Consider the following 23,405-nt stretch of genomic DNA (forward strand, 5'->3'; position numbering starts at 1 on the left):
GGTCAAACTCACAAAATTGAATTAAAAGTAGTAAAACTAATGATATTGTTGCTGGTATCCATGCTCTATTGCAACTGCACAATATTTACATTTAAAGTGGTAAACATTTTAAACCCTGCTGAGAATTACATTTGTGGAACTTCATGAGTTTCTTTGTCAAACAATTACTTAAAAGCACTAATTAGAATTTGGAAGTCTCATAAGGATTCATTTGTGTTGTGCATCACAGCACTGCCGAAATTAATTCCCTCGTCAATGTGGAAACGACAACTGTGCGCTCACGACATGAATAATCTTGCGAATTTGATGGTTGAGGTCTTTCCCAAACTCGTTCGTTGAGCAGTACTTTTGCTTCAAGCAGCTTGGAAGATAATCAAAGACTCCCTGAAGAGTCTGCTCGCCTTGTAGCGGGCTTCGTTATTTGATTAATAGTTAATCAGGTATTAACATGAAATCGTGTGACATTAGCGGGACAAATGAGAGCCGGAAGAAGAGATGATGAGAGGTGGGGGAGTTCTCTTTAAAGAAGAGCACAGACAAAATCTCAAATTAGGGTCTTGATTAAATGTTCAACTTTCTCTACCTATTCTGGAGGAAGCTACAATTAGTTTTGAAGCTGATCTGGCGTGTGGTTCACATATGTAAGTTCACATTTGACTGTAAACATGTTTTGCTTTTGTCTCTTACCTAGAAACAGAAAGAAGTAGAGAAAATGTGTTCAAATCATAGGATTATTTCACTTTTCATTAAAGCAATCAACAGTTGCACTTGTACAATCTAATGAGATCAACATACAACATACTAACGCTCATTTCTGATTGATAGTGTGATTTTTCTATTTTTCAGGGAAATATGGCCGTCACACGAACCTACCATTCCTCAGGCCGCCTCTTACTGCAGCTCTTCTAACACTTGGAAAAGCTCATCAGGTTACAACCGCATCGACCTGTGTGTGTGTGTGTGTGTGTGTGTGTGTGTGTGCGTGTGTGTGTGTGTGTGTGTGTGTGTGAGTGTGTGAGAGTGTGTGATGATAATAAGAAAGTATGAGGTTTTATTTTGCCTTCGCAGAGTGCAATGTTTGGTAATGGACTCGTTCTTCAGAACCTCCTGCACATGCAGCTTGCTCAGCGGCAGCTTTTACACATCAAAGACAAGTGCATCGGCAGCGTAAGATACCTGTGTGTGTGTGTGTTGGGGGGGGGGGGGGTTGATGGTGGTTAAACACAGGTTACATGTTTATCTTCATTTTTTTTAGCACAGAAAGTGATTACCAAAATAATAAATAGAATGATCGTTGATAGCCACTCTACCAGGCATGTTATAACTAACCTGCCTCCAGACCCCAGACTCTTAAATGAAGCTCACTTTTTTTAGGGGGGGGGGGGGGGGGCTCAACAGCATAATTGGCAGCTGGATATACTGTATATGTTGTTGCTTGTTTCTCAAGTTGCACATGCACCCTGTCAGATCTTTTTTTTTAATCTAATAACCTTTTCCTTCCACCTCCTTAGGCCTCCAGCCTGCTGGGAGATCCATCCAGGTTGCTGATGCAGAAAACTTTACCGCTGCGGACTCCAGGACTCATAGCAGTTGGGAAAGGCCTCCTGGGAGACTCCCCCTCAGGTCAGTAGGCTGCCTGTAATGTAAAGCTGACGTGTAATTACTACAAACAAATGAAAACATGTTGACATTCAAAATACATCGTTCTTTGTGTTGTTGTTTAAACTGCTTTTATTGATTTGATTTTCTTCTGAATTTCATGTCTCTGTTGACTGACCAATGTGTAGCTATTCTCTTTGGGGCAGTCTCTGTGATCGGCTGTTCGATCCCTGCTCTCCCCAAGTCATGTGTCGTTGCGTCCTTTGGCAAGGCACTTCACACACATTGCCTCCAGTGCTACTCACACTGATGTATGGAAGGTGCGAACGTTTGGTGGTGGTCGGAGGCACCGTAGGCGCACACTGGCAGCCAGGCTTCCATCAGCCTGCCAAAGGACAGTTGTGGCTACATAATTAGCTTACCGCCACCGCAGTGTGAATGTGTGAGCGCATGCATAATGTATCCATTCCACTGTAAAGCGTCTTTGAGTGTCTAGAAAAGCACTATATAAATCTGATGCATTATTATTATTATTATTATTATTATTATTATTATTATTATTATTATTATTACAGTGGTTAGGGTTAGGGTTAGGGTTAGGCTGAGGTGGCAACCACTTGGCCCATCTCTTATGGAGGACCAAAACTACCAAAATGAAAAATAAATAAATGATTAAATAAATGAATAAAAGTGAAAATAAAAATGGATATAAAAAATAGAATTCAAAAATTAAATACAAAAAATAAATATAAATGGAAATAACAAGAGCAACAGCAAAAATACAAAAATAAATACAGTATATAAATGGAATTAAATATCAATAAATAAATAAAAACACTCTGCTCTCACATTTATTTATTTCATACTGCAGACGCTCTGTTAGGTCGAAATGTTATTCAAATGAGGGGGCGGTCCTAAGCATGTCTTGGGTTGGTCACGCACTCCAGCACCCCCGCGTTCTTTGTGAGGATTAAACGGTTAAGAAAATGGATGGATGGATAAGCAGCCTGGAAAATGGATGGATTGAGAAATGTTCTAGACAAGAAAGTAAAATTTGCTGTTTTACACAATGTGTAACAAAAACTCTTGATTAAAAAAAAATCATTCTTTAGTATTGTTTAATAATGCCCCAGTTTCGTGGCATTAAACTGCAAAAAAAAAAAGCTCCACAAAGTTAGAAATTTGCTCCTCAAATAAAGTCTTTGATATGCAAAACTGCTCTGCAAAGGAGAGAAAAAAATATTTTGAGCCTTGCATATGATGGATGTTTTTTTTATATGATACTAAAAATCCAATTGGAGTGGTCTAGTAGAAAGAGTAGAATTGTCAAAAGCAAAAAAGAAAAAACAAGAAAAAAAATGTATTCCTACTATAAGCACACTGCGGTCAATTAACCTAAAATAGCCCTTCTCAAATGTTTTTTTTTGTTTTGTTTTTTGTGGTCATGCTGGAATAAAAGTGGAATTGCTGGCAGGTGGCAGTTGGGCTCTCATTATGAGAGTGTGTGCAGTGAGTATAAAGAATGCTAATAAAGTTATTCAGCATGTTTTTGTTTAATGTTAATAAGGATACAAAGTTTTGCATCGGTGTCCTTATAACAATTTCAGTATAGTATAGTTGTAGCAAAGAGTTTTAACGTTGTTGTTATTAAGTGTGAGTATTGGGAGTGAGCACACTGCTACTCCTACCAACAAATTGGTTAGTGATGATGTTTGTGGTGAAAAACTCCTCTAAGCATGATCGGCTGTCGAGACAGCTGAGCTACAGGGGACGGGTGCACTGATGGACCACTAATAAGAGTTTCCATTCCATCACTTTTTCTTTCTCTATTATTTCCCTGACAGAATTTTGCCACGAGCCTGTACCAGCGTCAACCCACAATGCCACGGTAGTGGTGTCAGCAGCAGGTGTGATGCCCTACATCCAACCCCGACCTGGCGGTGGAGAACCAAACAGCATCCACCAGTCCATCCGCGCCGCCTCCTCCGTCCCGTCTTCTTCCTCCTCCAGCTGCGCTGATCGGCAGGCTGTCCCTCCAAGGAGTGTGATGCACAGAAAGAACTACTCTCCGCCGAAAGCCCCAGGAGGAGTTTATACATCCGCAGGACATCATAACGGTTCCGATGGCCCACTGAACAACATGGTGAGCACAACCAAATACGCTCATTGCACGAGTACTGTGATCCTGGCCGCATAACAATGATCTCAGTCGTATTTCTGTCAATCAAACCCATGGTCAAACAGCTGCTTAAAGCGTTTAATCAGCCTGGTTTGATCAAATGGAGACATTCAAGTGTTTTCATATTCCCTAATAAGAGTTGTATCCCATTTGTCTATTGGCCCATATAGCAGCACCGACACTCGAACCTTTCCATTCCCCCTCAGGCCACTTTGTCTGCCACCTCTGCTCGCCTGCATCTTTAAATGAAACTCTGCTAATGTCCTCTTTCATTGTGATTCATTGAGATAATCATAGTGCTCACGTTCTTAGGGGAAGCGAATCCCTGGGCTGTCTCCTCCAAAGTAATTTTTTTAATGAAGGGAAAATGTAATTAAGAGAGAGCACAATCCTCTCAGGTTCACAAGCCTCCTAACTCAACCAAGTGGTTGTGACTGAGTTAATGTCAGCATGTGTTTGTGTGCGTGTGCGTGTGCGTGTGCGTGTGCGCGTGTGTGTGTGTGTGTGTGTGTGCGCGTGCGTGCGTGCGTGTGTGTGTGAAATTAATTTCTTTAGAAAAGTAGAGAGCAGTAATTGCTAGGGCAGGGTTAAAAAAAAAAAAGAATTATCAATATCGAATCGATTTTCCTTTTCATGCCCGATATCATTCATAAAACCATAAATTTATTATTTTATATCTCTTTTTCCCATAAATTCTTAAGAAAATAAAATTCTAAAGGCCAATATTTTTTGGGTGTCTGACTGTTTTCTTGAAATTTTCTGTTCACATTAATTTAAAAGTATTTTCTTACATGTATGATTATGAAAGACCTGACTTATTGAAATTTAAGACAATTCAGAATCTTTTCAATTCATATTTACAATCATAGAATTAGATTATGAAAATATTTTCATCTCATCCTTGCTGATGTCAATGTTTGTGTCACACTTAAGTGATTATAACACATTACTTTCATTCATAAACGAAATCATTTGACCAATTACTGCCTTCGCAAAATTGACTTTGGAATTTTATATTTATGGAGTTTTTATCATCTCCTTAACATTTAAGAAGAATTGATGTGCCACAATTAATCGATATTGGAATGAAGTAAATAGAATTGGGAAAATTCTAAATCGAATCAAACTGAACTCTTGTGAATCGAAATCAAATCGATTGAGGAAATTAGAATCCTTACCCAGCCCTAGTAATTGCCACATCTGAGTTGATGCCCCAGCTTGTGATTCAACTCAATTTAACTAATTCATTCCCAGCCATTTTCACTCAAGCAACCCCCTTTGCTCCCGGCTGGTTTACTGGATTTAGACTGATTTTGCAAGGCCCACAGAATATTATGTTCTATTGCTATAAAAACATGGAACCTACCAAAAGAAAGATTAGAGTCTCTTCTTTCACCAGGAAAAAAGTATATTTGTATCTGTATCTGTTTTGAAGCAATTAGCATTAGAATATAGCTAAGTTTCATCATTATTCACAAATCTGTTTAAAACAGTGGGGGAAACAGCTTGTTGCAACATGGCCCTCGTTGTTCTCTTATACTCTGCTGCCACCTACTGGTCGTTTTTGTAATATCTACCATTGCTTTAAGAGACCTCTTCATATCAGAAGCTGTATCAAAGCCTTCTGTATCCTCTAGCAGTAAAAATAAATAAATATTAAAAAACGTAGAAACAACGTTTTTGGGAGCATGGTAATATTTAAAACAGAACATATTTATACGTTTTTGGGGGCAAATGAGTTAAATGTCAACTGTCTTCTCTTTAGGTAAACAACGGTCAGAATTCTCTGCTGGGAGAGCCCCCCAAAGATGTCCGACTGCCCTCCAATCCGTACCTGAACCTAGCCAGTGTAATGCCGGGAGTTGTTCTGCAAGGTACTCACGTCACACACAAATTAATTTGCACTAAGACCCGAAGCAGTTGCTGGTCTTTCTTAGTCTCATTGCGTCTCCTCCACGGTGCCTTGACGTCTCCGCAGGGTCACTGGGCAGTAAAGCCCCGGCAGGGCAGCCTGTCTCGGGCGTGTACGGCAGCTCAGCGACCCCCGTTGCCTCACAGGCTGGCAGCTCCTTCTCCCATAATGCAGCTGCTCCCGCCACCTCCTCATACAATACGGACACTTCCTCTGATTACAGCCACTACAACCAGGTCTACACGCAGGTGCTCCAGCATAAACACAATACGGAAAGATCCTGGATGGAATCACATGAAAAAGAGAATCAAGTGCATTGCAGCTAATCAACTTGTAGTTAATTGCATGTGTGTGTGTGTGTCTTCTGTAGGAGGCCATGCAACAGTGGTACCAGCATTACCAAACAGCACAAGGATACAACGCTGCCACGCCACAGGACAGCACAGCCACCGATTACACTAAGGACCACACACAGGCAACACACACACTTACGCGCAAACACACTGTGTTATTAGTGTAAGTTTATTCCTGTGGTTTACAGTAGGTAAAGATCAGACCACATTTTATGAAAGGGTTCTTGTACTTTTTCCTATACACAGTAAATTTTACTCTGTTTAGAGTAAAATTTACACTTGGAGGAGAGTAACATATTCAGAGTAAATTGTATGGCAAAGTATTTTTAGTGTGTACGAGAGAATTTGCCTATCCCATGAAAAACCTATTAAAGATTTTTTAATCAGAAATTCTAAGTACATTTAGCAAGTAGAAATCTTGACTCTAAAATGTACTAGTTCATTAAAAAAAAAGAAAGTTACACAAGGTTTGAGGAACAAACTCATGACCTCAGCTTGGGAGACACTCTACCACCTGAGCTGTGCCACTCCTACAGTCTGCTTATAGCTGACGAGCGATATACTAATAGGAGTAGGAGCGGCATGGCTCAGGGAGTAGATTGGCTGTCTCCCAAACTGAAGTTGTGGGTTTGTTCCTCAACCCTTGAGTGCCTTTTTTTTTAAATTTCTTATTTTACACTCTTCTACAGAATGTACGGGTACCACTGTATTTAAAAAGTAATCGAATTAACACACAATCGGGTCACATAATCTTTGGTACAGAACAGAAAATAAAGAAGGCCTTCTTGTGTTCTAGGTTCCACCGGTTTCCTCGTATAGTGATTACAATTCCTACTTGCAGACAGTTACTCAGTATTACTCCCAGCCTACAGCTGCACAGGCCTATGCCAGCAAGGTACACACACACACACACACACACACACACATAGACACACAATACCAAGCAAATGCTGATGCCAAGTGTGAAAGTGAACAGAAATGCAGAATATTAAGTTTGATATTATTCGATGTAATGTTATGTGCACAACATTTTCTGCATATTTTCACAACATATTTGCACATGCAGGTACAATTGGACTTAACAGGGGTAATTGTTGTCGGATGGAAAGTAGTAGTTTCCTGGCCAATTGTAGCGGCATCCCTCAGTTTCATTAAAAAGGGGGGTGCTATTAAAATATTTGGAAGATAATCATCATAATTTGTTCAATTAATTGATTTGTTGCCATATTTATAATGACATTCACTGCACAACAAACGTCAGCGGCATGCCGATCTGTCTGCCTGCGCCTCCATCAAATCCACCAACTACGCTACCATTTAGACCTGCTTTTACCAAGTCTAACTTTCTGTTACTAAATTGTCACATGTGCTGGGGGCGAGGCATCACAACATCCAAATTCACAAAAAAGCTCAATTAGACTTGATCTGGCACGAAAATGAAGATACACGCTTTTATAGGGCCAGTATAGAGGCCCAAAACTGCCCAAATTTAAAATAAATAAACAAATAAAAACGCATATAAAAATATAATTCAAAAATTAAACAAACAAAAATGTGTTTAATTTTTTTAATTATATTTTTCATATGCATTTTTATTTATTTATTTATTCATTCATTTATTTTTAATTTTGGTAGTTAAGGACCAAAATTGCCAAAAATAAATAAATAAATACATATATAAAAATATAATTCAAAAATTAAACACAAAAATAAATATGTGTTTAATTTTTTATTTATATTTTCCATATGCATTTTTATTTATTTATTTATTCATTCATTTATTTTTAATTTTGGTAGTTAAGGACCAAAATTGCCCAAAATAAATGAATAAATAAATAAATAAATACGTATATAAAAATATAATTCAAAAATTAAACACAAAAATAAATATGTGTTTAATTTTTTATTTATATTTTTCACATGCATTTTTATTTTCACTTTTATTTATTTATTTGTTTGTTTGTTTGTTTATTTATTCATTTATTTTGGGCAGTTTTGGTCCTAAATTGCCAAAATTAAGGATAAATACATAAAAACAAACATAAAAATATAATTCAAAAATTAAATGCAAAAATAAATATGTTTTAAATTTTGTAATTATATTTTTATATCCATTTTTATTTTAATTTTCATTTCCATTTATTTATTTAATATTGAAATATAATTTAAAAAAATAAACACAAAAATAAAGATGTGTTTTGAATTATATTTGTTATCTCCATTTTTATTTATTTATTTGTTTATAATTTTGTTAGTTTCGGTCCTCCATAGGCCAGCACACATGCGCCTGTCGACGTAAATAGAGCCCATAGTAGTGATTCATGATGGTGCTCTCTAATGTCAGTTGATGTTACTAATGCATTGTTCAAGTTCTCACTTGAACTATGGTGTGATACGGCTGAGTGTTTCTTAAACAGGAAGTGGATGTGTGTAAGCCTCTAGGCGTGGCTCTTCATGCCGTCAACAACGGTGTGGCCCCTCCACCCGCCGTCCTACCAACTGCGACCATGCTGCCAGCCTACAGCACCCTGCCTCTGATGCCAGGTTTCCTTGGGCCGCCGCACCCCATCCCGGCTGCACCAAATGCCGTCACACATGCGCAAGCTGCCGCCACAGACTGGAACGCTTACTATTATGTGAGTAGTAAAGTCAAAGGACAGCTTCTTTGACTCAACTTTAACAACCTGCAACTTCACTTATATTAGTCATGTTGACCTTTGTGACCTTGGAGTGGATGACGAGTACGGTCTTTTATTTCAGGCACGCTGTACTGTCATGGCTCTTTGCTTTCAAAATAAAGATACTCGGATTCTAAAGGAGTGATTGTGGCAACTTAATAATGTGTAAAATGTCCTCATATTCATAAAAATCCTTCATATAATGAGAACGATATTTGACAAATCATTTTGTCCAACCGTAACCACATGAGTTAACTTTAGCAAGGAAGCAGCAAATATCTTGATGTTATGAGTCCATTAGCTGACCTGGTGCTCCTCGTCACTAATCACATCAGTGTTTAATGTTGAAAGTACAAACAGCTGACAAGAGGAAAGAGTGGCGGCCGACGGTATCAAGAGACAGGAAGTGGAAGGCGGAGCTCGCCAGCTCCGTCTCTGGAGAGATTTCCATTTGTTTGGACAGACTACCTTTTGTGGCCTCATCTCTGTCATGCAAGCTAAACCCTTTTCGCCTGTGCTTATCCTAAAACACACACAGCATGTTTGCATTGTTGTCTAGTTCATTTTCACTCAACTGTGCCAAGTTATTTTTGGCGTGCGATTTTGTGCAACTGTTCAGAATCCAACTAACGTCCTTTATGCGCCTTTAACAGACAAACAATTCCAGTAAAGTATAAACCACATTATTTTATTTATTTATTTATTAATTGGGCGGCACGGTGGATGACTGGTTAGCACGTCCGACTCCCAGTGCAGAGGACGTGAGATCGAGTCCGGGCTTTAGCCTTCCTGGGTGGAGTTTGCATGTTCTCCCCGTGCTCGCGTGGGTTTTCTCCGGGTACTCCGGTTTCAGACATGTATGGCAAGTTAATTGAACACTCCAAATTGTCCATAAGTGTGATTGTGAGTATGGTTGTTCGTCTCTGTGTGCCCTGCAATTGGCTGGCAACCAGTTCAGGGTGTACCCCGCCTACTGCCCAAAGCCAGCTGGGATAGGCTCCAGCACCCCCGCGACCCTAGTGAGGAAAAGCGGTCAAGAAAATGGGTCGATGGATATTTATTAATTTATTCATGGGGGATTAAAATTATTGGTCAAGGTTTATTTATATAGCACATTTAAAGGGGAAACCAAAATAAATAAATTATTGACTAGTCTAAATAGGGTATTCTGGTTATTAATATTGCAATAGTGGAATATGAGTTAAGCAGCAAAATCCAGCTGTTTTCATCAATATCAGAAGGCGGCCATTTTGACATTTACTGTCGAGTGAAAATGACATCACAGTTGCTAAGGTCTCAGGTAACAATCAATCACATCTCAGCTTCAGAAAACAGGTGAGCTGTGATTGGTCGTTGCCTGAGCCCTGAGCAACTGTCATGTCATCATCAGTTGACAGCAAGTGGCAAAATGGCTGCTCCCTGAGATGGATAAAAACGGCTGGATTGTGCTTCACAACTCATATTCCACAAATGTAATATTAATCAGAATGTCATGTTTAGACTCGTGAGGTCACATATAACATATTATCAAGAAATATTTAAAGTTGACTTTCTCAAAGTGCTGCACATACACTGTGATGAAAAAAAGACAATAGGGAAGAAAGAATACAAATCAATTTAAAACAATAAAAATGGAGATATCCAGGTCAGCTAGCATGTATATAAAATGCAGTAAACACTATTAAAACTAGAAATTAAAATAGAACTATGATAAAACACAGAAAAATAGACATTAAAATGATAAAATTGCCATCCATTCGTCCATTTTGCATCTGCTGCCTGTGGATGATTTTGATTTGTCCCCCTCTTTTTTTTTTTGTTTTAGAACCAGACGCGGGGCCACAAGAGGGAGTACCCCCAGTTAGCGGTGCAGGAAGTGACATCATCAGACGGCGGCTACATCGGGCAGCACTCCCAAGGCCTTGGAGGGCAGTACGCTGACTATTTCAAGAGGAAGAGGCTCTAGAGGGACACGCTGACCTTTCAAGATGGATACAATTGAACGGTTGCAGTAAACGGGGTTCTCGGTTTACGAACGGTCTGAATGCACCGTTGTCTCGTATGTAAATATTTGTATAGGAAACACTCACTTAATGTAAAACAATCAAAAACGGTCAATTGGGTAACTAAGCGTGCCTTTTTGTGTTGCATGACGTCTTCTTACGTCGCCACACAAACGAGTTTATTAAGCGATATTGGTAACCTGGAAATATGGTGTGTCGGGACCGTTGTAATCTGAGAACCCCTGGACAGGAGACAACTAGTGATGGACAAATGAAGCTTCATGAAGCACTTGTGATTTTTTTTGCTCCTCTAGATGGTGCTCTTGATTTAAACATGCATTCAAAATTTAATCAATTTCCATTGCACTAGCCTTTATATTTAAACCAAGAGCACCATCTAGTGGAGTAAAAAAAATATATATATCACAAGTGCTTCATGAAGCTTCGTTTGGACTACGCTCTCTTCTCACTAAAACCAACATTTCCCCCACAAGGTTTTTAATTTATGTCATAATGAAAACCCTTAAATCACTTCATCATGGTTCATTGGCACCAAGATAGCGCCAAAGTAATACTTTTACCACTTAGCAAAAAATTAGCAAATGTGGAAATGCTAATTTGCGGGGGCTCAAACGTGAGCTGTTGCTATTGTCCGGTTCAAGCCTTAACCCTTCTAAATTAGTCGCTCCCCATCCCCAATGTGTCAACTATACTAATATTACCTTGTACTATGTGTGTGTGCGTCTGCTCAATAATCTAAACCACAACTTTAAACTACGAGAGTTCAAGCCTGTTAGCGCTTGAACGTCTCTTCTTTTCCTTCTTACTGCCGTGTTGCTCTTTTATACATGGACAGCCGTTTGGTGTGGATTCAATTCATGAGTGTGCCTAAGCTGTATCTGTAGGAAGTGTCAGCCATTTTGGAATCCCCAAACTGGGAGAGCATCAGGAAACAGGGCGAGCCCCGTTGCCACACAAGAGCTCATCAATCAAAGACAGACTGAAGTGAGTGTGCTTGTATATTTTAGAGCAAGCCATGTGTGACACACAAAAGCTCCGTTTGTCAGCTCTGCTGTGAGCATAATTTACCACAAGAATGAAAACGTATAAATATCTTGATTTCAGGTCCACTTTGCTGTAAATTTGTAACGTTTTTGTAGTCCATGCAAACAAAACAAAAAATGCTTGACCCCTATATTTAATGGAATTGTGCAAGTTCACATTCTTTCAATGATTTCCAGCCCATACGGTTCTTGGTTTATTGATTTATTTTTAAATCAAGTATTTCTTGCAGGGGCTACACGGCTTTCTGTGTCACTTGAGGAACCTGCTACGGAGATATAGTTCGATGTGTGTAACAGTTAATCAAACAGCACGTTTTCTTGAAAACTGTTGGATTTGAAAAAGTCACGTTCTCATGACAAAACGCAGTGTGCGCTTGTGTGTAACACAGTCTCACAATGCTGTTTGAATGTTGCTGCAATAAGAGATGGTTGTTTTGTTGTGTTGGAATCACCACTCACCTTCCAATGACCTTTTACAAAAGCAAATAAGAGTATGAATCTATCTTCTTTCATAAAAAAAAATATGTTTTTCTCACTCTTTGTCAATATCAGTTTTCTGTAACAAAATATTTTGTGTCCAAATTTCGTTGATTATCAATGAGGGCTTGCTACTTTAGTATTACTGTTTGCTATGGCAATAACTAAGGCTCCTTACTGCTGTAAAATGTTGAATGTACTATAATATTTATTCTTTTAGTCAATGTTATCATAATCTTACCAAGGGCTATTTGGGCCACACTGAAAAGACAAAAAAAAGAAAGAATGAATGCTGAAAAACACGAGATGTTACAAGTGTAAGGTCATATTAACAAAATAGTAAATTTTTAAAAATGACTCCAAAAAGTCTATCATCTACATAAGGGGTGTCCAAACTTTTTTGTTTCAGGGCCACATGCAAAAAATTAGAAAGACGCAAGAGACACATAATGTGAAGATAAATTGTGTTAAGTCCTAAAAAAATTATACAAATAATTTGTGCTTTTGCATATCTAGAAAAATGCTTTGTAAAATGTGGCACCGAACCACCCCATCCACCCCCGCCCCCACACACATATACACAACGATAGCCTCCCTTCTTACTTTGAACATCAAACATTTTTTTAAACTGTGTCAAATGCCATTTTCAGTATATGTCGCAGGCCACTGAAAAATGGATGGTGGGCCGCAAATGGCCCGCGGGCTGTAGTTTGGACACCCCTGATCTACATCATTTGAATGATTTAAAAATTACCACACAACATAAACGCAACATTCATTGTGTTCACAGTTGTGTGTTTATAGTCTACTAGCAATATGACTTTTTTCTTTGAAATTGTTCTTACAAACGTATATCTGCAATTGTGACTATATTTGCTAAACTGAATGCTTATTGTAAAAATATAAACAAAATGTACGGTAATTTTTGTCATCTTGTGTAATTTTGTTTCATAATTCACATCTCATCATTCATTGTTGTTTTTTCTTTTCAGTGTTACCATTATACTCCTTAATATAATCTTGCAAATATTTATTTGACTGTGCATATAATTATTCTACCGCCGCGTAGGAATGTAGTGCCGTACTTGCGTCGCCTTGGCAACACTGAAAAGCAATAGCAGACGAGATTGTTAACATTTCTGGAGGGTCACTGGGCTAAATGATGTGTTCTTCCATTTCACCATTCTCTTATTCTATACTGACCATGGATATTTGTTCGTAACGTGACGTCCTTCACTTCCCTGTACGTTTCCCTATAGTTAGTACAATAAGCGAAGTGCGCATTACGTTTGCGCATGCGTGGGGGGCTGGACTTAACCATCTAACCGTCATTTGGATGGCGGATTTTAGAGTGGTGACAGTCTTTGCGTAACTTTACACCTTAAAGCTCATGTTTAAAATACATTAAATAAAAAACAGCAACTTTTCAGCGGTTGAAATGTTAGAAATCAGAGCTCAATCCATTGGATCCAATTCATTTTCAATGACTGTATGGTAGTTTAGCCTAACCACAATGCACCACGCCGCTACCCATAATGCACCGTGCAGTCGAGATGCGCACTTCGCGTATATTGTCCATTTCTCCCTTTCGTCACCTTCCATTTGATTTAACTATGATGTAACGTCATATAAGTGGTGTTTCGAATTGTTTGACCGCCCAGCGCTCATTAAAAGCCCCCCACAGACACGTACGTGGGTTCTTCTATGACCGTGAGCGGGTGAACTGCTGAGTCAGCAGACTGGAATGTGCTGTCTCTACGCTGCTCTCGCCAGTCATCTGCGAGTTATTGCAGCGTGCTCAGCAATGTTTTGACCGTGCAGTCTTTTTTAGATTGTTTATTGGGGAACAGACAGCGACGGCCGCCATCTCGCACGACCCGTTCCCATGTTAATCCCTCGGGACAATCGTCAATTTATTTGTTGTTGACCCAAATGATTTGCCATTATTACCAGTACCTGTAATAAAATAAATGATTATATTCATTTAAAAAAGTGAAACAATAAAAGTTTGATTCTTGAGTCTTATGTCGTCATACCTCTTAGCGTGCCCCTAACATGAGTGTAATCTCTGCTGTGTAGCACCCTCTAACGTAATATTTTCTTGAAAGTCTAACAAAATTTGCACTTGATAAAAATGTAATCAATGTAATGTAACCCAATAATGTAATTTAAAAAAAATCCTGACTGATATTGTAAAAACATTTTACCAAAAATGTACCTTATATTAATGGGGATTTACATTTTCTGGTGTGTCCTTTGTTCGCCCTCAAAACTCATGTAAAACTTGACAGATCATGTATTATTACATATTTTCAGTTTCAGCCCATTTTCTGTTTTGCAAATATATTCACAGGAAAAAAATGGAATGTTGTTAAATATTTCAGAGTTGATTTCAACTCTCTAATTCTATTTTTAATATTGTCTGGCTGAAATGGAGGTCAAGTGCTGGAGTTATTTGACAGAGTTGATTTATTTAGTGTTAAAGCAACTCTGCAAAGTAAATTAAACCAAGCTCCGCCCACTTGATTAGAACTCTGCCGCAAACTCGTCTGGGATCATGTAATATATAATCATATAATGTTATGTAATAAAATAATTATATTATCGGTAAAACTATTACAATATCAGTCAGGATTTTTTAAATTACATTATTGGGTTTTCATTATATTTCTGATTACATTATCTGATGATTTGTTACGCCCTAAAAAGAGAATTGTTGAACCAATTTAGTTGAATTGCTTCCAGTGGTACACACGATTGAATTAAGTAAATTCAAAATTAATATAAAGTCTAATTAACTCAATTAAACATAATGACCTCATAATTAATTAAACAATATATTAACGTGTGTTACCACCAAGCAATTCAACTAAATTGGTCAACAATTTTCTTTTTAGAGTGTAAGTGCTAATTTGATCACATTTTCAGGAAATGATTAGATTATAAGTGCTGTATTGAACAATAATCGGGCCTTTGATTTCATTGTAGACGAGCCTGTGCCCACTGAATGTACCCCACATTTTTTTTTTTTTTTACGTTTTTTGTTTATGTGTGGTTGTACTGTTTTCGTTGCGTAGACAGTATTAAGTTACATGGGACTGGGCATGTGTGATACTTACAATCTCGTAGTGAATCTTACTTTAGATGAGGAATATAACATCTGTGATTCATGCTTTGTAAACATAAGGCTTTTATTTATTTGGGATCTGATATATAGAGATTGTTACATTTGATATCACTTTGTGAATGCAGTATTTCCAGGGAAAATTGCAACCGGTACATAAAGTATATATATTATACATACACACACAGTGTATATCTTCAAAAGTTGGTTAATAACATTGCATTTGGAAAGACAAAGACAGTGATTGTATTTATTTTTCAATTGTATAACTATGGACATTTTACCTTCCATGAGTCAAACTGTTCTTTTTTTTTTTTTTTTTTTCCAAAAGGGGAATTGTCTTTTACATTCCTGATTAAAATGTGGACTCTCGTGTGCCCTTTTTTGTCTGTCACATTGCTACGATAAAAGCCTCATATACAGAGTGAAATGGTACGGTTAAATGAAAATACAATGACAGATATAAACGTAAAATACATTTCAACTGAGAATGCCACGAAAAATAAGTCAAAAGTAAGGTGCGACCTACAATTTTTTGGTTTTGTTTTTCTGAAAAAATAACTTTGTCAAATGTCACGCTAGCAATAGGACAATGTACAGAAGTGCGGCTGATGTTTCTGCAACTCATTAGCAAACAGGATCAACTTTTGAAGATTACATCATCAGCTCAGCTGCATATAAAGGGCAAATCAGGGGTGATTTTTTATTTTTTTTGTCATACGCAAATAAGGGCCGGTCCAAACGTGATGAAATTGCTTCACTTAGGAGGCTCCCTCTAAAAAAAAATGGCACTCGAAATTCAACTCAAATAAAAAGATATCCCACAACGCAAGATGGCTGACATCAGGCGCTTGGATCCATTCTTTGAGTCACACGACGAGCTGGGATGGTTTAGATGCCGTCAATTATCACATATGTAACAAGTGCGATCAAATGGATTAATAGCGAGTGTTGCGTACGCGAGTACGAGCAAGGCCTTGCCTGACGTTTCATTCGGGAGAGCCGAGCTGCTGCTGCCGCATGTTGCTCAGCTCGTCGATGAGTTGCTTGAAGGTGATCCGCTTCTCGGGGGCGTGTTCCCAACACTTGCGCATCACCTCGTACACCTGCCAACACAAGCGCACAACGCTGCTCAGGCCTCATGTCAGATGGAACACGTTTGGAACATTTAGTCCAGAACGGCATGGAGTCTACTAATGCAGTCGACTGTGTGCTACATAGGATATCAAATAAATGCTCAATGAGACATTTGAGTTTTAAATTCCATGTAGTCGTAGTAAGCTTTGTCCTCAGTAGAACAACTACATGCTTCTCGTGAGGCAAAACTGCTACTAGTGGTAGACATGAACTAGAACAGTACACCGTTAAAATAACAGAATTTCACAGTTTTATTTAAATTTACAGATTTTTTTAAAAATATGATTTAATTTAAAAAATAGACTGTGATCTTATATGCTAAATGTAAAGTAACATGAAATCACTGTAAATGTGAAAACATATTTCTGTTCTTTTATTTAAAAACACATTAGAAATACATATATTATTTGTTCAAATAGGTTCACAAATGAATCTTAATTTCACGAATATTTGTCTCTTATTTAAGGGAATAAACTGGAAAATGCATCTTTAAAAAAAAGGAGAAGGAAAAAATCATTTAAAATTACTGAGCAATTAATAGCTAAAATTTGTAATTTTAAGATAAATTCTTTGTTAATTGACTACTATTTTTTATTGAAAATAACTACAATTACTGTAATGTCCTATATTAACATTCATTGACATTCTATTAGCATTTTTGAAAGGATGGATAGATACTGTTATGTTACATAAAATATAAATTATTATAAAATGTAATTATAAAACCTCTTTTTTTAACATGTTTAAATTAATAACAGCACATTTCTGTAATTTTAAGCATTACTATTCGTAATACAACTTTTACTTAGTATATTTCTAGGTAATTGAATTGTTTTAAATTGTAAAAATGTTTCTAATTAAACATTAAAAACAACCTCAAAATAAGGTAAAATTGTGTTAAAATTACTACTACAAACTATATTTTAATTATGGAAAATCAGTCATTTTATTGGAGAAGTTATTTTACAATTTTTTTGCGCCCCAGCTACTGGAAAATTACCCTTTTTTTTTCTTCTTTTTTTTTACAGTGTAGAACTTTATAATGTCACAAGTAATATTAGTAACACACAGTTGTCAACTAGTGCAGTTTACTGTTGTACTTAACATAACATAAATATATAAGAATGGGATGAACTCAAATAAACTGTGAACTGTATGGTAAGAAGCTGCAACCACAACGATTGAATATTGTCATCCAGATGAAAAAAAATTGCCAACAATTATAATTAAAGCTACAAGCAGGTTGGTGGCGTTATTGCATCCATCCTTTCTGTCAGGAGGGGGCGCCCACGAGCCACATTTGCAAACACTCAACTGCATGTTCACATGCCGGGCTGAAAATGATTGTGACGGAATGTAGCAATTCAAGTATCAATGCAGAATCATTTGAATGGGGCAGCAAAAATCAAGGTGACTTACAGGTTCAAGGCAGCCATCAGGTTGTGGTAACCTCTTGCCCTCCGCCAGCACGTTGACCAAATACACAATGGTCATCTGACCCTGGGATGAACCAATCATCCGGGAGAACAGCTGCAGAAGAAAAAGAAGTTACTCAAGTACAGTCCGCAGACAAAACTGACATTTTCATCAAATACAATGTACAGTAATATATATATTTATTTTTTCCAATTTTAAGTGTTTATTTAACAATATGGTTCTCTCCATGTTATTTATTTATTTTACATAATCTGTAATTAGGGCTGCTTGATTATGAAGAAAATATTAATCACGATTATATTGGTAATAATTGAAATCACAATTAGGACAATCATTTATTTTTTGGTATAAAACAAAAAAAAAAGGTTAAACGTAAAAAATATTTAAGACAAATACAATTCTTTGAAACACTATGATTATGAAAGTTCCTTTTGGATTAAACAAAATGTATTAGATTTGTTATTTTCAAATAAAATAAAAAGGTGTAAATGTATCAATTTAAACAACTCCAAATTAGTATTAATATATATTTTTTCTTTTACAGTTATGCTGATTTTGTAATAGTTGAAATAAGTATTTGAATTCCGATGAATTGCACAGCAACATCTATATGAGTGAGTCAGTACATGTGTGATTGTGAGCACCTGCATGGGCCCCTTGCTGGGGTCACAGTAGGTGAAGAGCTCATACATGGTGACCCCGAAAGACCAAACGTCCGAGGCAAGGTAGAACTTGCTGTGAGTCAGGCACTCTGGCGCATACCTGAGACACATAAACACAGGAGAGTGACTGGAAGGAACTATTACGCCGGGAGAAACACAATAAGCATCCAGTCACTTAAATTAAGCCACATTTAGAACTTTGATTTGTAAACTTGACCTGTTTACATGTAAAAAGTGTCTTTTTATGTTCTATGTGGGAACTGGGTATAGTACAGAGGCATAACAAATACAAATTTGTATACCGTTACACCACAAGTAATAAAGTTTCTGACACATACTTGTAAGGATAATATTTTTCAAATAAGCTGGGAAGCACGCTTAACATTTCCCTGTAGATTTTGTCTACCGTCCACCAACGGCAAAGTCATCATTATTTGAAAAAAAATTGGCGGGGGGGAAACAGTAATATATAGCAAGTAATGTTTTTGTATTCTTGAAGTATTTACCAGTAAATAGGGCTCTCAATGTCATCCTTGACGGTGTAATAGACTTCATTGTCCTTAATGCTTTTGGTTAGGCCAAAGTCTCCGATCTTCACCGTGTGCTCGTTCTCCACCAGCACGTTCCGGGCAGCAAGGTCACGGTGGATGTAATTTTGAGATCCCAGGTAATCCATTCCCTAAAAAAAACAACGATAATATGGGTCTTCTCCACAGTCAAGAAATGAAGCCTGTTGAGTAAATGCTGCTTTCTTTTCCGCTCCCAAATCATCAATTACATTTTGATATCGCTTCTTGTTGCATTGGGGTTGCGAGAGAGCTGTTTTGGGGCCAGGACACAGGTAGACTCAGGCTAGTCCTCATGGGTCAAAAAATTGCACATTTGAGATATTTCATTAATAATTCCACACTTGATTCCCTTGAAAATGTACATGGAAGTAAGTACCTCATAGATTGACCAATTTACAGCAATTTCAATGTTGCCAGATTGAAAGCCCTCATTTCGAGTTTTGGCGCACACGTCTTTCAAAAGTCAATAGCCCTGACCAGAGTGCGTTAGAAAAAAGATATTGACCCCCAAACTATCAGGAACTGTTGAAAGACCGCTGGAATGTAAAAGTAAATGTTTTTTTATGAATTAAGAAGCACGACATCCAATGGTACCAGTTACCTACCCGGCATATTTGAGCGGAGTAGCTAAGCAGGGTGCTGAGGCTGATCTTGCTTTTGTTTTCGGGCAGGTAATCTTTCAAACTTCCCAGAGGAAGGAACTCCATTATCAGCTTGGTGGCCCGACCACCTGTTCATACACAAATAAAGGGAGAAACGGCAATTTAGTAGTACAAATTGGCTTCTAATGTTGAAAGAAAAATCGGACTCATATACTTTTGTAAAAAAATAAAATAAAATACTGGAGGAAAAAGATTCCTTATTTTTTATTGTCTAATCGTTTCCAAAACAATGCTGCACAAATTGTCATGTGTTTGCATAAAGGAAACAATTCCTACAATGTGGCCTCTTTAGTCCCTTTCTAGTGGCTCTCCGTGGATAAAATAAATAAATAAATAAAAATAATAAAGATACTTGTGTCCAAAAATGTCCAAAAGCAGAAGAAGAAAGGCACAAAATTGCCATTGAATGTCTTTGGAATTGCCCAAAAAGTCAGAAAAAAACACGATCAAAAAGTAATTATAAAATGTCCAAAAAACAAAAGATAAAATCCTGAAAACTACCATAAAAAGTCCACAAAATTGCCCCAAAAAATGTCAGACAATTGATAGCAAAAAAGGCAGAAAAAAATGTCAAGAAATATCGGTAAAATAGCTGCAAAAAGGGAAGAGAGGAAGAAAATTACCATAATATGTCCATAAAACTGTCCAAAATTTTACAGAAAAACTGAAAAGTCTAAAAATTCATGAAAAATGAAGTATGAAAAATGACCCAAAAAGATTGGAAGACCAAAGGTAGAAGAAAATGAATGATATTTTCATGTTATGGTGCAGCTCTAATTAACTCTTGGGACCAACACCATCACACTGTTACCTTCATCACAATGTTCAAATGTTTTGCAGCTGGCGTTCTAAGGAGTCCAAACGCTCCTTATCAACTGGCGCACAAAGTCTTCATCTAAATGTGAATGCACACACTTACCCTCCTCCAGGCAAATGCCCTTGTACTTGACAATGTTTTCATGGTAGAGGGCCTTCAGGATATTAATTTCACTGGAGAGATTGTTGCCCTTCTCCTGTCCGTTCTCGGGTTTAAGCGACTTCACCGCCACTGATTCGCCAGTTCGATCTCCTCGGGGATCATAGCGACACAGCTCCACTCGTCCAAAGTGGCCCTTCAGAAAGATCAAGTCAAGTCATTCATTCGATTATCTTCAGTTACTACATTTGCTTACTACATTTGCACCAGCCAATGATATTCAATGCACAAGCACTGAAATTTTAACCTAAAAACGGAATGCTGCTCATTTTCTAATGTTTTGATGACCATATGTAGTTATATTAGGGGAAATGTTGGATACTTAGCTTAAGTTTTTGCAAATAACACAACGATAATAAACATATATTGTTTAACGAATATCTCTCTGACAAGTGGTAAAACTGAGCAGCACCGTCTTCAGATTAATGTTAACAGTAGTACTTATTCATCTGGCTCTGCTCATTTAACTAAAACAGTGGTGTCCAAACTACAGCCCCATTTGTGGCTCGCCGTCCATTTTCTAGCAGCACTCAGCATATACAAAAGTTAACTTTTAACACAGTCTGCTATTGTAGATATGCAGACAAAAAATTAAAAAAATTAAACTAAAATATAACTATTTCTCTTTGTAATTTAATTAATGAAGTCAGATATTTCAGTTTCAGAAGCAAAAATGTTTGCCTCCATGTCTGTCAAGGTCTGATTTGTGAACACATCACATTAATGATTAGCTAAGATCCTCAAGTCAAATAACCATTTCTATTACGATTACTCTTTCCTTTGATTCAGAATGTGGAGACTGGCTAAGGGCTGGGGCGGATCTATTCTAGTGGGATATAGGGGTGTGGCCCACCCCAATATCATGAAAAATCCCAAACGGTCTTGTTTAAAAATAACTAAACCCCCCCCTAAAATAACTGTAGTACACAAGTGATTGATTTATCAGGTCAATAAAGTCAGACAATGTCAAAGCGGCACTGGCATTCTTCGATTATTCTGTATGCGGCCCTCAAAGGAAAACGTTTGGACACCCCTGAACTATAATACTGTTGACACTATTAAACAGCAAGAAGTACTCACCTGTCCCAGATCTCTGATAGTCTTCAGAAATCTCTTTTCAAACACCGTTGGGTCAACTTCAGGTGCAGGTTGTGGTCCAATAGATGGAACTATGGGAGAAAAGAAGCACAATCCTTGTTACAGCTGTGATTTGTACCTTGAGCGCCTGCTGAGTGATATTCCGGCAGAAATGTCTGCAGGTTTTCTAAATATTTGCGTTCCTCAGAATCAGATATTGCGATCGCACTGATTTTAGATTTGATCTACCTTGTTAACACACCTGAATAGGACCAGGAAATTCATCAAAATTAAATCGGCGTCTCTCCTTCTTAAAAACCTTATAATTGAAGAAAAATTAATAATGTGCCGAATTGCGCGATGTGTTTGCATGTTCCCGATGTTCTGAAAGTACCTTGAATATAGTGATGGACAAATGAAGCTTCATGAAGCACTTGTGATATTTTTTTGCTCCTCTATATAGTGCTCTTGATTTAAAGATGCGGTGGAAATTTAAATCAATATGCATTGCACTAGCCTTTATTTAAACCAAAAGCACCATCTTGAGGAGTAAAAAAATATCGCTTCATGAAGCTTTGTTTTCTCATCACTACCTGAATGCACTTGCGCAGCAAGCGTGTGACGTTTTGCGTTTCTGTCTTCCCCAAGTGTGCTTTTACTGTTTAATGACACCATGGACTTTACCGTAAAACGAAACACAAAAAAAGAATGACGTACTGTATAGTTAAATAAAAGACATTGCCAGTGCTAATAGTAAAGTCAATGTAAAATCCAATTGACACGCTAATGGGAAATAAGAACACATACAGACATGTAATGTAAGGCACGTATTCTTCGCAATCTGTAAAAAATTAGCAAATGAGTAACTTTTTTCTACTACTCATCTCATTGTGTGTGCGTCATGTATGCACAGCACCACACTGCCCTTAAGAGGCCAGCACGCAAAAAGCAGGAACATTTTTTTTATTACTATAGATATTATATACAGTAGATATTTATTTATATTTATTGTCTGTTTTTATTTTGTTTACCATTTTATTCTATTCTTACTTTTCTCCTAATTTATTTTCTGGTTGTTCTTTTAAATTATATTTAAAGTTGAGTTTTCAAGGATTCAAGTTTTTTTTTTTATTGTCATGCCAGGACTCGTATCTACATGATATGGAAGCAGTCCCAGGTTAGCCCAGGAAATTAAAAATAGAACAACAAAATAAGATAAAATAAATATGTTGTTATGAGTTAAGGGAGATTCCAGTACTACGCATGAATGTGTGCAAAGTGGCAAATGTGTGGCTGCAGCAGAATGAAAATTTAAGAGGCTTGAATTTGATATATTCACAAGGTCATTTTGTACTTGACAAAATTAATAGCGTGCTCAAGAGGCTGTGATGGTAGTTTTGACTAGTTGAGTGTTTGTAGTGAAACAATGAATAATCATTTTAATTAATAGTGATTTCATTTTGAAAAAAATTGTGATCATTTTGTTTCCGTCATCA

At 37.3% G+C, this 23,405-nt stretch overlaps 2 protein-coding genes across 7 annotated transcripts in view; one reads left to right on the top strand and one right to left on the bottom strand.

The window, feature by feature from the left end:
- raver2 (ribonucleoprotein, PTB-binding 2) overlaps positions 1–15,768 on the top strand; it is a 63,364-nt gene extending 47,596 nt beyond the window's left edge. For 2 of the 3 annotated variants that reach the window (XM_077583176.1, XM_077583179.1), the window contains 10 exons: positions 847–929; positions 1,069–1,167; positions 1,512–1,623; positions 3,444–3,742; positions 5,544–5,652; positions 5,757–5,938; positions 6,061–6,165; positions 6,840–6,938; positions 8,461–8,679; positions 10,547–15,768. In XM_077583176.1, the coding sequence (XP_077439302.1) occupies positions 847–929; positions 1,069–1,167; positions 1,512–1,623; positions 3,444–3,742; positions 5,544–5,652; positions 5,757–5,938; positions 6,061–6,165; positions 6,840–6,938; positions 8,461–8,679; positions 10,547–10,687 (1,448 nt within the window). In that variant the 3' untranslated portion in view covers positions 10,688–15,768. The remainder of the gene's footprint in view (positions 1–846; positions 930–1,068; positions 1,168–1,511; positions 1,624–3,443; positions 3,743–5,543; positions 5,653–5,756; positions 5,939–6,060; positions 6,166–6,839; positions 6,939–8,460; positions 8,680–10,546) is intronic. The other variant, XM_077583177.1, reaches the window with a different exon arrangement.
- The window catches only part of jak1 (Janus kinase 1), a 46,684-nt gene continuing 38,710 nt past the window's right edge, over positions 15,432–23,405 (bottom strand). For 3 of the 4 annotated variants that reach the window (XM_077583173.1, XM_077583172.1, XM_077583175.1), the window contains 7 exons: positions 21,913–22,001; positions 20,776–20,968; positions 19,800–19,924; positions 19,132–19,304; positions 18,608–18,725; positions 17,946–18,056; positions 15,432–16,495 (listed from right to left, as the gene is read on the bottom strand). In XM_077583173.1, coding sequence (XP_077439299.1) covers positions 16,379–16,495; positions 17,946–18,056; positions 18,608–18,725; positions 19,132–19,304; positions 19,800–19,924; positions 20,776–20,968; positions 21,913–22,001 — 926 coding nt within the window. In that variant the 3' untranslated portion in view covers positions 15,432–16,378. The remainder of the gene's footprint in view (positions 16,496–17,945; positions 18,057–18,607; positions 18,726–19,131; positions 19,305–19,799; positions 19,925–20,775; positions 20,969–21,912; positions 22,002–23,405) is intronic. The other variant, XM_077583174.1, reaches the window with a different exon arrangement.

The sequence above is a fragment of the Vanacampus margaritifer genome, chromosome 13 (assembly GCF_051991255.1).
Source record: "Vanacampus margaritifer isolate UIUO_Vmar chromosome 13, RoL_Vmar_1.0, whole genome shotgun sequence".
Taxonomy (NCBI): Eukaryota; Metazoa; Chordata; class Actinopteri; order Syngnathiformes; family Syngnathidae; genus Vanacampus; species Vanacampus margaritifer.